This window comes from Cuculus canorus, chromosome 29, assembly GCF_017976375.1.
Source record: "Cuculus canorus isolate bCucCan1 chromosome 29, bCucCan1.pri, whole genome shotgun sequence".
Lineage (NCBI taxonomy): Eukaryota > Metazoa > Chordata > Aves > Cuculiformes > Cuculidae > Cuculus > Cuculus canorus.
In genome coordinates, this window is record NC_071429.1 from 3,215,767 (window position 1) to 3,228,400 (window position 12,634).

The 12,634-nt window shown below is 61.4% G+C and overlaps 2 protein-coding genes and 2 non-coding genes across 7 annotated transcripts; all 4 read right to left on the minus strand.

Annotated features, from left to right (window-relative positions):
• Nucleotides 1-89: 89 nt before the first annotated feature.
• On the minus strand, nt 90-3,738 carry ATP5F1B (ATP synthase F1 subunit beta). Its single transcript, XM_054051286.1, has 10 exons — nt 3,576-3,738; nt 3,087-3,269; nt 2,260-2,434; nt 1,970-2,091; nt 1,544-1,728; nt 1,308-1,466; nt 1,099-1,221; nt 804-1,016; nt 525-726; nt 90-285 (listed from the first exon to the last, which is right to left on the minus strand). The coding sequence occupies exons 1-10, from the start codon at nt 3,709-3,711 to the stop codon at nt 188-190; spliced, it is 1,596 nt and encodes a 531-aa protein (XP_053907261.1). The 5' UTR covers nt 3,712-3,738; the 3' UTR covers nt 90-187.
• LOC128849511 (small nucleolar RNA SNORD59) lies at nt 1,800-1,873 on the minus strand. Its single transcript, XR_008447424.1, has one exon. It is a non-coding gene; the product is annotated as a small nucleolar RNA SNORD59 (small nucleolar RNA).
• LOC128849512 (small nucleolar RNA SNORD59) lies at nt 2,631-2,703 on the minus strand. The gene has a single exon (XR_008447425.1). It is a non-coding gene; the product is annotated as a small nucleolar RNA SNORD59 (small nucleolar RNA).
• An 891-nt stretch (nt 3,739-4,629) lies between the features above and the next one.
• Nucleotides 4,630-12,275, minus strand: PTGES3 (prostaglandin E synthase 3). 4 transcript variants are annotated; one of them, XM_054051316.1, is made up of 8 exons: nt 12,128-12,275; nt 7,438-7,551; nt 7,215-7,284; nt 6,878-6,976; nt 6,633-6,722; nt 6,147-6,209; nt 5,715-5,739; nt 4,630-5,319 (listed from the first exon to the last, which is right to left on the minus strand). In XM_054051316.1, coding segments are annotated over exons 1-8 (483 nt in total). In that variant the 5' UTR covers nt 12,130-12,275; the 3' UTR covers nt 4,630-5,299. The 4 variants fall into 4 exon arrangements, with proteins under 4 accessions (XP_053907291.1, XP_053907293.1, XP_053907292.1 ...); XM_054051318.1 differs by lacking the exon at nt 12,128-12,275 and adding an exon at nt 11,980-12,086; XM_054051317.1 differs by lacking the exon at nt 12,128-12,275 and adding an exon at nt 11,892-12,025.
• Between the last annotated feature and the right edge of the window lie 359 nt (nt 12,276-12,634).

Consider the following 12,634-nt stretch of genomic DNA (forward strand, 5'->3'; position numbering starts at 1 on the left):
GGGGTCTCAGCCCCCCACTTTCCCCCTATGCCATGGGGGATCTTGCAGGACCTCCACCCCCCCCCCTCCGTCGAACCCAGAGCCACAAGCCGTTTTCACTGATGTTTTTATTGGAAACGTTAAATACTGGGGGATCCCGGCCCAGGGGGAGCCGGGAGGGGCTGAGGGGGTGCAGAGCCCCCCCACCTCATGCGTGCTCTTCCGCCAGCTTCTCAGCCTTGGCCACGGCCTCCTCGATGGGCCCCACCATGTAGAAGGCCTGCTCGGGGAGGTGGTCGTACTCACCTGGGGGAGGACAGGCGTCAGGAGGGAGCAGAGCACCCCCCAAGCCCTCCCCACCCCATCCCAGGTCCTCCCAACAGTCCCTTGCCCCCATCCCAGGCCCCCAGTTCCATCCATGCCCAGCTTGGCCCCCCTTGACCTCACCCCATGCCCAACCTCAGCCCCCTGAGGGACCCCAGCTGCTCCCTCTATGTCCAGGCCATGTCCCTCACACCACAGGAGCCCCTGTGCTCCCCCCTCACCCGCCAGGATCTGCTTGAAGCCCTTGATGGTCTCTTTCAGTGGCACCAACTTGCCCATGTGGCCAGTAAAGACCTCGGCCACCTGGAAGGGCTGGGAGAGGAAGCGTTGGATCTTGCGTGCCCGCGCCACCGTCAGCTTGTCCTCCTCCGAGAGCTCATCCATGCCCAGGATGGCAATGATGTCCTGCAAGGACTTGTAGTCCTAGAGACAGGAACAGCAGGTGAGCAGCTGCTATTAATTTCCATGCCCTCCACATCCCATGGGAGCCGTCCTCTTACCTGCAGGATCTTCTGGACACCCCGGGCCACGTCATAATGCTCAGGGCCCACGATGTTGGGATCCATGATACGGGAGGTGGAGTCCAGCGGGTCCACAGCCGGGTAGATGCCCAGCTCGGCGATGGCACGGGACAGCACCGTCGTGGCATCCAAGTGGGCAAAGGTGGTGGCAGGCGCAGGGTCTGTCAGGTCATCGGCTGGCACGTAGATGGCCTTAGGGAGGCAGGAGAGGACAGTGGGCCTGGGGCAGGCACTGCGGCTTCCCCAGCACAGGCACCACCAGCCCTGCCCTCACCTGCACGGAAGTGATGGAGCCCTTGCGCGTGGTGGTGATCCGTTCCTGCATGGTACCCATATCAGTGGCCAGCGTGGGCTGGTAGCCCACGGCTGAGGGGATTCTGCCCAGCAGCGCTGATACCTGGAGAGGACAGTGCTGTGAGAAGCTGCGCACGCCATAACCACCCTATCCTGGAACCAACACCAGGGCCCCGCGCGCGCACGGACCTCAGAGCCAGCCTGGGTGAAGCGGAAGATGTTGTCAATGAAGAGCAGCACATCCTGGCCTTCCTGGTCCCGGAAATATTCAGCCACCGTCAGGCCTGTTAGCGCCACACGAGCACGGGCACCTGGGGGCTCGTTCATCTGCCCGTACACCAAGGCGACCTGTGGGCAGGAGTTAGGTGTTAGTGCAGTGTGATGCTGCCAGGAGCCCACCCGGGCCCTCTGGAGATTTATCCCACCTTGGAAGTGGCGTCCTTCAGGTTGATGACACCAGACTCAATCATCTCGTGGTAGAGGTCGTTGCCCTCACGGGTTCGCTCCCCGACACCAGCAAACACCGAGTAACCGCCATGGGCTTTGGCCACATTGTTGATCAGCTCCATGATCAGCACCGTCTTGCCAACACCAGCACCTCCGAACAAACCTAGGAAGCAACAGGAATCCTGCTTAGACCAAGCTGATGCAGCTGCTCCCAGTGCTTCCACGCACCCCTGTCCTCCTCAGGTCATTAAGAGCGGCTTCAGCAAGCTCAGAAGAACGAAAGTCAAATGGTTCCTCATCAGTGAAGGACAGCTCTGCAGCTGGATGAGCTCAGAGCCCTGGGACAGCGCAGCTGGGTTGGCAGGGTGGCCCCTAACCCCCCCCCTCCCTCCACAGCCTCATACCAATCTTGCCGCCCTTGGCATAGGGAGCCAGAAGATCCACGACCTTGATTCCTGTCACCAGGATCTCCTGCTCAACGCTCATCTCCACAAACTCAGGGGCTTCTGCGTGGATGGCAGCAAACCTGTAGCGGGAAGGGGAGAGCAGAGCTGAGCCAGGGAGCTGAACCCCTCAGCCTGGGCGCTAGCAGGAGAGCATGGCCGCTGCTCCAACACCAGAGAACATCCGCACAGCGGGGACATGCCGCATCCCTGATCCCACACGTGGGCTACTCCAGAGGCTCCTCACTCACTGCTTGGTTGTGATGGGGCCCCTCTCGTCGATGGGCTCCCCGATGACGTTCATGATCCTGCCCAGCGTCTCAGGGCCCACAGGGATGCGGATGGGTGCGCCAGAGTCTAGCACCTTCTGTCCCCTCACCAGGCCCTCAGTCCCGTCCATGGCGATGGTGCGCACGGTGTTCTCCCCTGCCGAGACCAAGGGCAGTGTCACGGCAATGCCCCGGCTGACCTAGGACAGAGCCACTGGCAGCTTCCCCAAGCTGCTGGAATGGTGACCAAGGAGCAGCAGCAGCAGCACCCAGGAAACAAAATGCCACAGAGGAAAACCGAGCCCCGGCTGTGCTCCAGCTGCAGCCTGGAGCCCTCTGGCAGCCATTTTCTTCCTCCTCAGATTGAAATCCTTGGCTTCAGCAAGCTCAGGAGAACGAAAGTCTAAAATGCATCATCACGGGAGGAGCCCTCCCACTCTCTGCAGTCTCCTCTGCAGCCGCCCCTTCCCACGGTCCTTCCCAAGCCCCATTTGCAGTCCCTTCCCACATTCTGCAGCCACTTCTATAGCTGTTCCGGTGTCCTTCACAGCTCTTCCCAAGCCGCCTTCGCAGCCCCTTCCCACACTCTGCAGCCACTTCCGCACCCGTTCCAGTGTCCTTAACAGCACTTCCTAATCCCCCTCCCCGCACCCTTTGCGGCCCCTTCCCACACTTTGTGGCCCCTTCCATAGTCTCCTTTCACAGCCGTTCCTATTCCCCCCCAGACGCCCCTCCAAGCCCCCTTTCGGAGCCCCTTCCAGTCTCCTTTCGCAGCCCCTTCCCACCCCCTGCAGCCCCCCCCCACTCACCCAGGTGCTGAGCCACCTCCAGCACCAGCCGCGTCTCGCGGCCCTGCACCTCCAGGGCGTTCAGGATGGGGGGCAGCCCCTCATCGAACTGCACATCCACCACGGCCCCGATAACGGCCACGATGCGCCCGGTACCGGCGCTGGCCTTAGCCGCGGGGGCCGCCTGCGCCGCATGGTCCCGTCCTAGGAGAATAAAAGAACCGGGGTCACTGGGGAGGGGGCAGAGCGGAGCCCTCGGGATGCGACCGGGGCCTCCACCAGGTGCGAAAGGACCCCCGAACCCCTCGATCCGAATGAGAACCCCGCACCCTCCAGGGTAGCCGGGACACCCCGCTCCACGGTGCAACCGTGACCCCCCACCCCATTCAGTGAGCTCCATGCCCTGCGCCGACGGTGCCCGCTGTTCCCCCCACCCCTACACCGGTAACGAGGCTCGGGCAGGGGCCTCCACCAGGCCCCAAGGTGACCCCGCGGCCGCCCCGCACTCACGCGCCCCGGTGGCAGCGGCCGGCCCGGCCCCGCGGCTGAGTAGCAGCGGTAAGAGACGGGGGCCCGGTCCAGTCCCGCGGCTGAGGAGCGGCCCCGCGGCGGCGGCGGCGGCGCAGCGACCCGCGAGCCCCAACATGGCGGCGCCGACTGCGCCCCCCGCCCCGCCCGGCGCGCTCAGCCCCAGGGGGGGCGGGACCGCGCCCGGCTCCGCGCGCGCCCATTGGCTGACGCTCCTCCCGCAGCAGCGTTCCCATTGGCTACTTGCCCCTCGGCGCCTCCTGATTGGCCGCCGTGCCGCCCGCAGCCGCGCTCTCATTGGCTGCTCCGCGTCCCGCGCCCGCTGACTGGGTAGCCGCGCCGCCACGCTCGCATTGGCGTCCCGCCCTCCGGGGCTGCTGATTGGTCCATCCCCCTGTCCGTCAAACGGTGACGCGCACTGATAGGGCGCGGGAACAGGAAGGGGGGGGGCGAGGCCGAAGGGCAGCGGGAGCCGCAGAGCACGTGTCAATGCTTGTCCTTGAGGCGGGCGCCGTGACCGTGTCCTCCCCGCCGCACGGCTCCTCTCGCTGGGCCTGAGCGCGGCCCCGGGGCTGCCAGCACCCATGCGGTGTCCCCCCCGGTGTCCTCTCAGTTCTTCCCCCCGTGGCTCCCTAGAGGCCGCGCCCCACCAAATCCCCCCACCCAGGAGTCACTCCCCACCCCGCCGGACCCGAACGTGGCCCTGGGGGCTGCCAGCACCCATACTGTGGCTCCCCAAGGCCTTTCCGGTGCCTCCTCAGTCTCCCCGACTTTCCCCCGGGGGCTCCCTAGGAGCAGGGCCTCACCAGTTTCCCTGCGCCCAGGAGTCACTCCCTGCCCCACGGCTCCCCCCCGCCGTGCCCGGGGACTGCCGGCACCCACGTTGTGTCCTCCCCGGTGGCTCCGTATGGGCCCATCCCTACCAATTACCCCATACCTGCCCCACCGCAATCCCCAATCCCAGTTTCCCTCCCCGGTACCCCCCGAGCCCAGGCAAGGGTCCTGCTGCTGGAGCCCCGGGATGGAGGCGAGCCTGGAGTCTTCAACAGTTTATTAGAAAGAATGCAGACATTAAAAAAATCCCGGCTGCTCTGAGCCCCGGCCGCAGCCGCGCCTCGGGGTCACTCGCTTCCATGCCCTCAGTGCAAATCGGTTTGGTCTGAACGCAGGGGGAGGGGGGGGAATGGCCCCGGGAAAGCCCTGGGGCACCGGGAAGGGGCAAACACCCAACGGGGGAACCAGTTTCCTTTTTAAAACGAACTTTATGGGAAGGGGCCTGGAGCCACCGCGGCAGAATTCCGGGACGCCAATGGCATCGCCCTCACTCAAGCCGGTTTGGTTCCTGGTACAAACGCACCGTTGGCTGCTGGGGTAGGTCCAGGGCCCTCCCGCCGCGACTGTATTGGCCACAAGGCGAGGGGCTCCATAAACTTTATTGCGACTGCGTCGTATTGATCACCTACACCGGACTGGGATTGTGTGGAAGTCTGGGAACGGCTCATGCATAACGTGGCTGCCTGCCATGGCCAGTGACCGCCCCGTGCCGTGGCTCACCCCTACCCTCAGCGAAGCCATTCAAAATGGACTGAAAATGGGTTAAAGGATGCAGGGTCTCCCCTTAGGGCTATCAACTCAGGAATTCGAATCGCGGTTATGAAATGCTGTGATGAACTTCTTTCCCCAAACCCTGAAGACGACAGATTTCCTTACTCCAGATCAGGCATTTCTAGAGGAAAAGAAAGAGAAGAGCGTTACTCGGCGGGTTTGCTGTTTTGTCCTTTAACAAAAGCCCCTAGAGCCACACTGTGACAAGCGGGAAGAGCCAGCCCTTGCCCAGGACAGCGCGGGGCAAGCTGCCCAACCTTTGCCCCAGCTCGCTGCCTCTTCAAAGGCAGAAGGCATCCACAGCCGCTGTGCATGCCTGCCGCTCCTCCAGCTGGCCAGAAGGCCAAGCTGGTATTCTCTGTACTTGGAGTGGCTTTCACCCACCACATCCTCTCATAGCGCTCAGGCAAGGCACCGGTAAGGAGCTTGCAGGCAGGATTTAGCCAGAGTGACAGCCCGAAGCATCTACCAATGTTGCTTCAGGCACTCACTCAACCAACCCCAACCCCAACTTACTTTCATCATCGCTGTCCGGTGAGTCCTGGAAAGAAGAAACAGTGTGAGCTGGAGCAGCCTGTGCCCGGAGTGCTTCCCCCTCCACCACCCCCAGCCCTGCAAGGGAGCCACCACTCCCAAAGCTGGTGGCAGGCACATTCCCTGTCTAAACGTGGACATCAAGGAATGCCAGGTTCCAAGAATAGGGAATCACAGGTTCCTCATTGGCTAGAGTCCACAGACCCATAGTGACCACTGGCTGTGGTGCAGAACACAGCACTGCGGGGCACCGAGCACAGACAGCACCGTCCTGCAGTGCCAGCGGAGAGCAGAGCAGACGGTGTTTGGGACACTGCGTGTCCAGGTTTGGCACAGCTCAGCCTGCTCACAGCGCCGGGGAGGGAACGCGGCAAGCAGCAATGAGCGTGGTGCCAGCCCGCGCAGAAAACTCACATCATCTGCCCCGTCTACTTCTGGCAAGTCTACGTCGTCGTCTCCACCCATGTTGTTCATCATCTGCTCCAGAGAGATAACGGCTGTGTTACCAGGTGACACCAACCACGCTCTACACAAGCACGGGCAGTACCAAAACATCTAAACCAGCTTTGAACTCTTGCAACCAGCACCTGCGGTCGGTTTGAGGAACAGGCAGCACCTCTGCAGGAACTGCAGAGAGAAAACCCACACTCGCTGCCCAGCAAACCAACCCTGCCCTGAGCCAGTGCTGGTGCCTGCAGCCAGACAAGCATCCATGCATATTCCACAGCAAACACAGAGTGGGCACCATGCCGACAGCAGCAGCACAGGGCAAAGGGTTGCGCTGGCACCAAACCCGAGGCCAGGGAGCAGCAGGAGAAGGAGTGCTGGCTCTTCCCACTGCACCCTGTCCCTCTGCAGAGTGCAGAAGGAAGCCTACTCCCAGCACTCAGATCTCTGTACCTCCGAGAAGCGGTCAAAGTTGGACATGTCCTCGTCCGAGTCATCTTCCCAGTCCTTCCAGTTGTTGAAGTCCACACTGAGCCAGTTGAGCTGTGCAGCGACACAAGAACTGATGTGAGGGCAGCGTCATTACAGCTTGGAGGACGAAGGAGAGTGGGAACCGCTGCACCAGGCAGGAGTAAGGAAAACGACCAGGGATTTGAGCACGACCCAAACACTGAGAAGCATTAAAAACCAGCACCCACCTTTGCCCGCTCTTTTGTTAACCGCGGCCACGCCTGCCCAGACTCCCCTTTTCGTAAACAGCACAGGATGGATCTGTCTGTTCTTTTGTGCTTGGACTCCTGGAAAAGGGAAGAGTGAGAACTCGTGAGCACGATCACTGTGCTGTGCACTTCACCAGAAATGACTCCTTAGTCTTAAGCCATCAATTTGTTCCTGTCCTGATCATCACCCAGAGCTGCTCCCACAGATCCAAGCTCTTTCACGGCCTAAGGAAGCATTTGCCCACAACACTGGAAGCAACTTAAGGAGCGGATGGTGTTTTTCATGGCACCAGGAATGCCATGGGAGGATACTCACATTTGGATCAATGTTGTTAAAAAGGTCAATTTCGTTTAAATGTTTGAAGTTGTCACTCCCTCCAAGACAACTGTCAAGAGAAAACAAAGCTTGTGTTTAGAGGGAAAGGTCTCACATGGAGCAGGACTTGCTGCTTTGAAGGAAAACATCACTTAATCCGTGCCAGCACCACCTCCAGGCACCCTCCCCACGCCTCTTGGCTCCCAAGACCCCGATTCCTCACCTGAATGTAAGTTTGGACTTTTCAAAATTTACATTGACATCTTTGCTGTCTTCAACACAGAACTCGATGAAGACGTAGTCCCTCCGGTCGTACCACTTGGCGGACGCGGGCTGCCTGCCAAGAGAGCACCCCGGCACGGTCAGGTCACGCCGCTTGTCCTTCAGCAATGCAAAGAAACCTTCACCACCCACCGCTCTGTCCTGCCAGAAAACGCAGCCTCGGCCCTTCCAAGGTTTCTCCCAACATAGCTCCAACAGTTTGGTTTTTTAACTGCATTTAGAGAAATTCAGCTAAAAGAATCGTCCTCTCTGGCATTGCCAGCCCATTCCTTGTCAGCTCTGAAAAGGGCTTAAGGCCAGAGAAAAGTATGGGGTATGGAGACATCCCACATATTCCGTGTGTGACGCCCCCTAAATCCCTTGCCAATGCTCCATGAGGAAGCCCTCACAACTTCCGAGGCCAACAGAAGTGTTGCAGCAAACCAGGAGTGGTCAAACTCCTCTGAAGGAGCCATTGCAGCCGATGGCAGAATTCCAGCCACCTCCAGCAGCCATACAGGTGGATTTACCTCCGCTTTCTGTCACTGGTAGAGCCAGAACCCCGGAGAAGCCATGCAAAAGCCCACTTTTCTGGATGTTAATTAAAAGATGAACCATTTCACAACTCTACAACTGCAACCCAGCTGAAGGCAGCTTGAATATGGGCACTGAAGAATCCCTGTCTGACCTCTTCCTGCATCCTCCTGTGTGCTTCCAACCTCAGCTCCCACGCTGTCCTGTATGCTCTGGCATTCCCGGCTGCTGCCACATGCAGCAGCCCATCCCAGACACCAGGAACACCACTGGGCTCCTGCACACTCCCAGGTCTGCAGTGAAATCACCTGCAATGCTCAAGCACAGCCATTCCCAATCAGCAGGCAAAGGCGACCCCAGCTCAGCCACGGGCTCCCTGCCACTTCCAGTCGCTCTCCTGGCAACGCAGGCCAAGCCCACAACAGCACGCGGCGTTCCAGGAGGAAGCAAACAGCGACCCAGCACAAGCTCTGTTGCCAGGGCACAGGAGAGCATGGGTGCTTCCCACACTTCGACTACTTCCGGGGTTTTGTGGCCGGTGCCCCCGCAGAGCCAATGCCAAAGACCTGTGGGCCAGGCTGAGACAAAACACTCGGAGTTAGCAGCGCCCAACTGCGGCATTTACTGCAACCACAGCGACTGCAGGAAGCCGAGCACAGCCGGACACAGCCAGCATTCCCACCTTATGCCATGGCAGCTCCCACGAACAGTCTCTGCCCTGCGCTCCGGCACAGCCTGATGAAGGAGGAACTCACCTTCACAATGTGTGTGGTCACAGAGCACTGCACCGCTCCCATGCCCCACAGCTCATTCCTGCCCTGCTCCCGGCACAAGTCCCTGCAGATCCACAGGATGAACGGAACCAGAGCCAGGCCAGGAAGCTTGAGCTCCCTTGGTGCTCTGGGCACTTTGCAGCCCAGCAACACCAATGCCGCCAGCGGGAGCACGGCCAGTGCAGTGGCCATGGCTGCCTCCACCAGCATCTGCACCCACCGTAGCGTGAAATGCATCAGCTCCGAGGCTGAGAACAGAGCAGAGAACTTCTGAGAGCACAAAATCTACGTGGTCTCTAAATGCAGCCTCTGGTTTCAAGCTGGATCCTGGGTGACAGTGCACACTTTCCCTTTCAGTGGCATTTTTAGGGAATGCTAAGGCTCTGGTGAGGGGCAACAGCTGGTGCAGCTGTGTCCTGGCTGCAGGGCGTTTAGTTCCCTATTGGACACAAGTTTCCTCCTCTGACAGGGAATGAGAGACTCCAGAGGGGAAGAAGGGGTGAGATATGAACAGCTTCATCCCCACGTGTTTGGGTACCATGCAGCAGCCATTTCTCACGGAAAAAAAATCTGTCTACCTGGAGCTTGGTCCATTACAGGGACACACTATTATTGGAACAGAAATCCCGGTGTCCCCACTCAGGATGAGGCAGGGGCTCCGACTGAGCAGCATCAGCACTCCGCCAGCGGTAACCTCTCCAGCCTTCCCAAGGAGCCGTGTGCTCCGCACTCCTGCAGCTCTGGTTTGGCCATGACCTCGGTCCTGGTGCCAAGATCCAGGGTTCTGAGATGCCAGCAGCCTGTCCGCAGCCCTGCTAGGGGAACTGCACGCATCCTGGCTGCGAAGGGAGGAGGATAGGCGCCAGAACACAACTCACATCTAATGCTGAACGTTGGCCGCCTCCCTGGAGATCCCCGCAAAACCGTGCTGGCTGTAATTCCAGCCTTACAGAGCTTCCTCTCCTCTTTAATCTGCTGCTCCCATCTCTCCTCTTCCCACACGGAGCACAAAATCCTCCCCCCAGCAGCCTGAGAAATGCTTCAGCCAGGCACCATGCAAACCAGAAAGGCAGGATACGCTGGATCTGCTGGCCAGAGCTTGGGAAGAGGCGGAAGTCACAGCCCCTTTGCGTCGCCGGCCCACCCAGAGATTCTGAGGAGCCAACTGCAGGCATGGAACCAGCGGAGAAGTGTGTACGTGCTCTGAGACGGCTCCCCCGCACCCACAGAGAATCCTCTGTTCCCTCGCTGACGCTGCTGGGCCCACGCGGCACAGGGAGACCCTGGCGGTGCCTCCACTCAACCACGCGATTCCGAGGGGACTCCAGCCCCACGACAGCTTCAGCACGCGCTCCAGTTCTGCGTCATCCCCACCCCCCTAACGGGATGTGGGATGCTTTGAACCAGGGAGGTGAATTTAAACGTGCTTCATCCTGTGCAGCAATAACTGGTAACAACTCCGAGCAGCACCGGGAGCAAATCGCCAGCATGCGGCTGCAATTTCTGCTGCCAAATAAATTCCTGCTGCCTGCCCCAGCGCATTTGGTTGAGCACCATGCACCCCCATGTCTCTAGTCCAGAGACAACCGTGACAGCAGAACTGTGGGACCGGTTCTAGAAGCTTCACAGCAGCAGTTTCCCACTGCCAGACTCCGCATGGACTCAGCTCCACCCTGTTCCGCTGAGCCCCGGGAGCTCCATGCTGGCTGCTCCCACACAACCCGAGCCACGGTTCCGCTGCTGCGCTCCCAGCTCAGCCGTGGGCACGGGAGCAGTTTCGCAGACGCTGCCCCTTGCATCTTGGCTCTTACTGCTGGCACCTCGCTGTAGCTCCAGTGGCTCCCAGACCCGTCCTGCTGCTCTCTCCCAAGTCCCTCAGCCGGAGAGCTCAGTTTCATGGCCCAAAGAGAATTCTGACAACTCCTGCAGTATGAGGACTGCAGAATCCTCCTGCTGAACTAGATTCCCCCCAGACAGCAGAAACAAGACCTGCTCCAAGGAATCAGTTTTCAGAATCTGTTTTCCTTTCATCTACGCACCTGGGAAGGGGGTTTTTATGTTAACCCCGCAGTTCCAGGCCCCAGACACTAAGCAGGATGTTGCAGCCCCTGCCGTTTCGAGGTAAGGTATCCCATAGATCTCAAACCCAGAACTCCACTTTTACTACACCTTTCCTGCTTTCGGTCACGCTAAGGTGAAGCAGCCCTGAAATTCGGAGTTTCCGATGCACTGTACCGAGGTAAACACCTTGTGGGGCCCAGGGGTGAAAGCCAGGGAGCTGGTGTTGTGCCGGGCAGCAACGCTTCCCCGCTTCCCCGTAGTGGATCAACCTTCCTGACAAACAAAAAATGCTTTTACTTTCAATCAACAAAGCTCAACACATGGAGGTCTAGCTGGGAAAGCTGCCGGCACGGAGCCCCTTCCCAAACAGCCAGGCTTCGCTCCCACTCTTCCACATTACGGAGTCCGGCTGCTCTCCCAGCTGCTGCACCGGAGAACGCTCCCAGGCTGGGCCGGTCTGGGGTCACCGGAGCAGCCTCAGTGGAGTCACAGCGAGCGAGGAGGCCCCAGCGCGGTACCAGCACCCCTGGAGCACCAGGCACCGCGGGCTCACAGTGGCCGCGTTCAGAGGAGGAACCCGTCCGCTCGGCTCCGCTCCCCATTCCACAGCGGCTCAACTCGGGCAGGGCCTGCGCTGCATCCCGCTCCTCCCGGTGGGCAGGGCCTGCATCCCGCTGCCCGCTCCAATACATCCCACTCATCCCGGTGCCCGCTCCGGTACATTTCATTCATCCCGGTGGGTTTCCCTACGGGCTCCAAAGCGGTGCTCGGTCCCCGTTACCGGTTCGCGGGTGCGGGGCTCCCCGGCTGGCGCCGCCCCGGCCCCTCTGTGCGGTCACGGCCGGCGCGATCCCTCCTCACCGGTCCCAGTACCGCACCGCGTTCCGGGCGGCCCCGGGGCAGCGACCAAAGCCCCGATCGCTTCGCAGCGGGACGGGAACGGGGTGAAACCGGCGGCACCGCACCGGGCGGGCCCAGCCAAGGTCACCACGCACGGCCGGTGCCGGTGTGCGCGGCCCCCCAACCCCCGGCCCCCCCCTGGGCTCACATGGCGGCGGCACGGGGGCCTGGGCCGTGGCGGCAGCGCTTGGCTCCCACAATGCCCCGCGCCGCCCCCCGCTCACCCCCGGGCTCACATGGCGGCGGCGGCGACGGGCGCGGGGCCTGAGCGGCGGCGGCGAAACGGGAGGCGGCGGGGCCTGGGCGGCGGCGCTCGACTCCCACAATGCCCCTCGCCCCCCGGCTCCCCCCTCTCGCGTCCCTCCCCCTCCCCCTCGGGCTCACATGGCGGCGGCGGTGGCGGCGGCGGTGGCGGCGCTCGGCTCCCACAATACCCCGCGCGCGGCGCCCGGCGCTGGTGACGCAGCAAAATCCCCGCCGCGCGCGCCGTGCCGCTCCCCCACTGCGCATGCGCACAGCCCGCCCCCGCGGGGCAGACCCCGCCCCCGGCCCTCGCTTGTCAAGGCGCGCATGCGCAGGATCCATCGCGCATGTGCAGGCACCGCCCCCCCTCGCCGCGCGCGCGCGCCCGCTCCCTCCTCCCTTCTAGCAGCTTCTCGGCGCGCGTGCGCGCTACGATCGCCCCGGGGGGGGGGTAACTGGGCCGCGGTTGCCATGGAGACGGGGGGAGGGAGTGGTAGCAGGAATAGGAACGGGAATGGAAGGGGGACTGGGAGTGGAATGGGCACAGGAATAGGGAACAGGAATGGGAGCAGGAACAGAACCGGAACAGAAATGGTAAAGGGAGCACGAATGGGAATGGAACAGAAGCAGGAACAGCATGGGAATGGG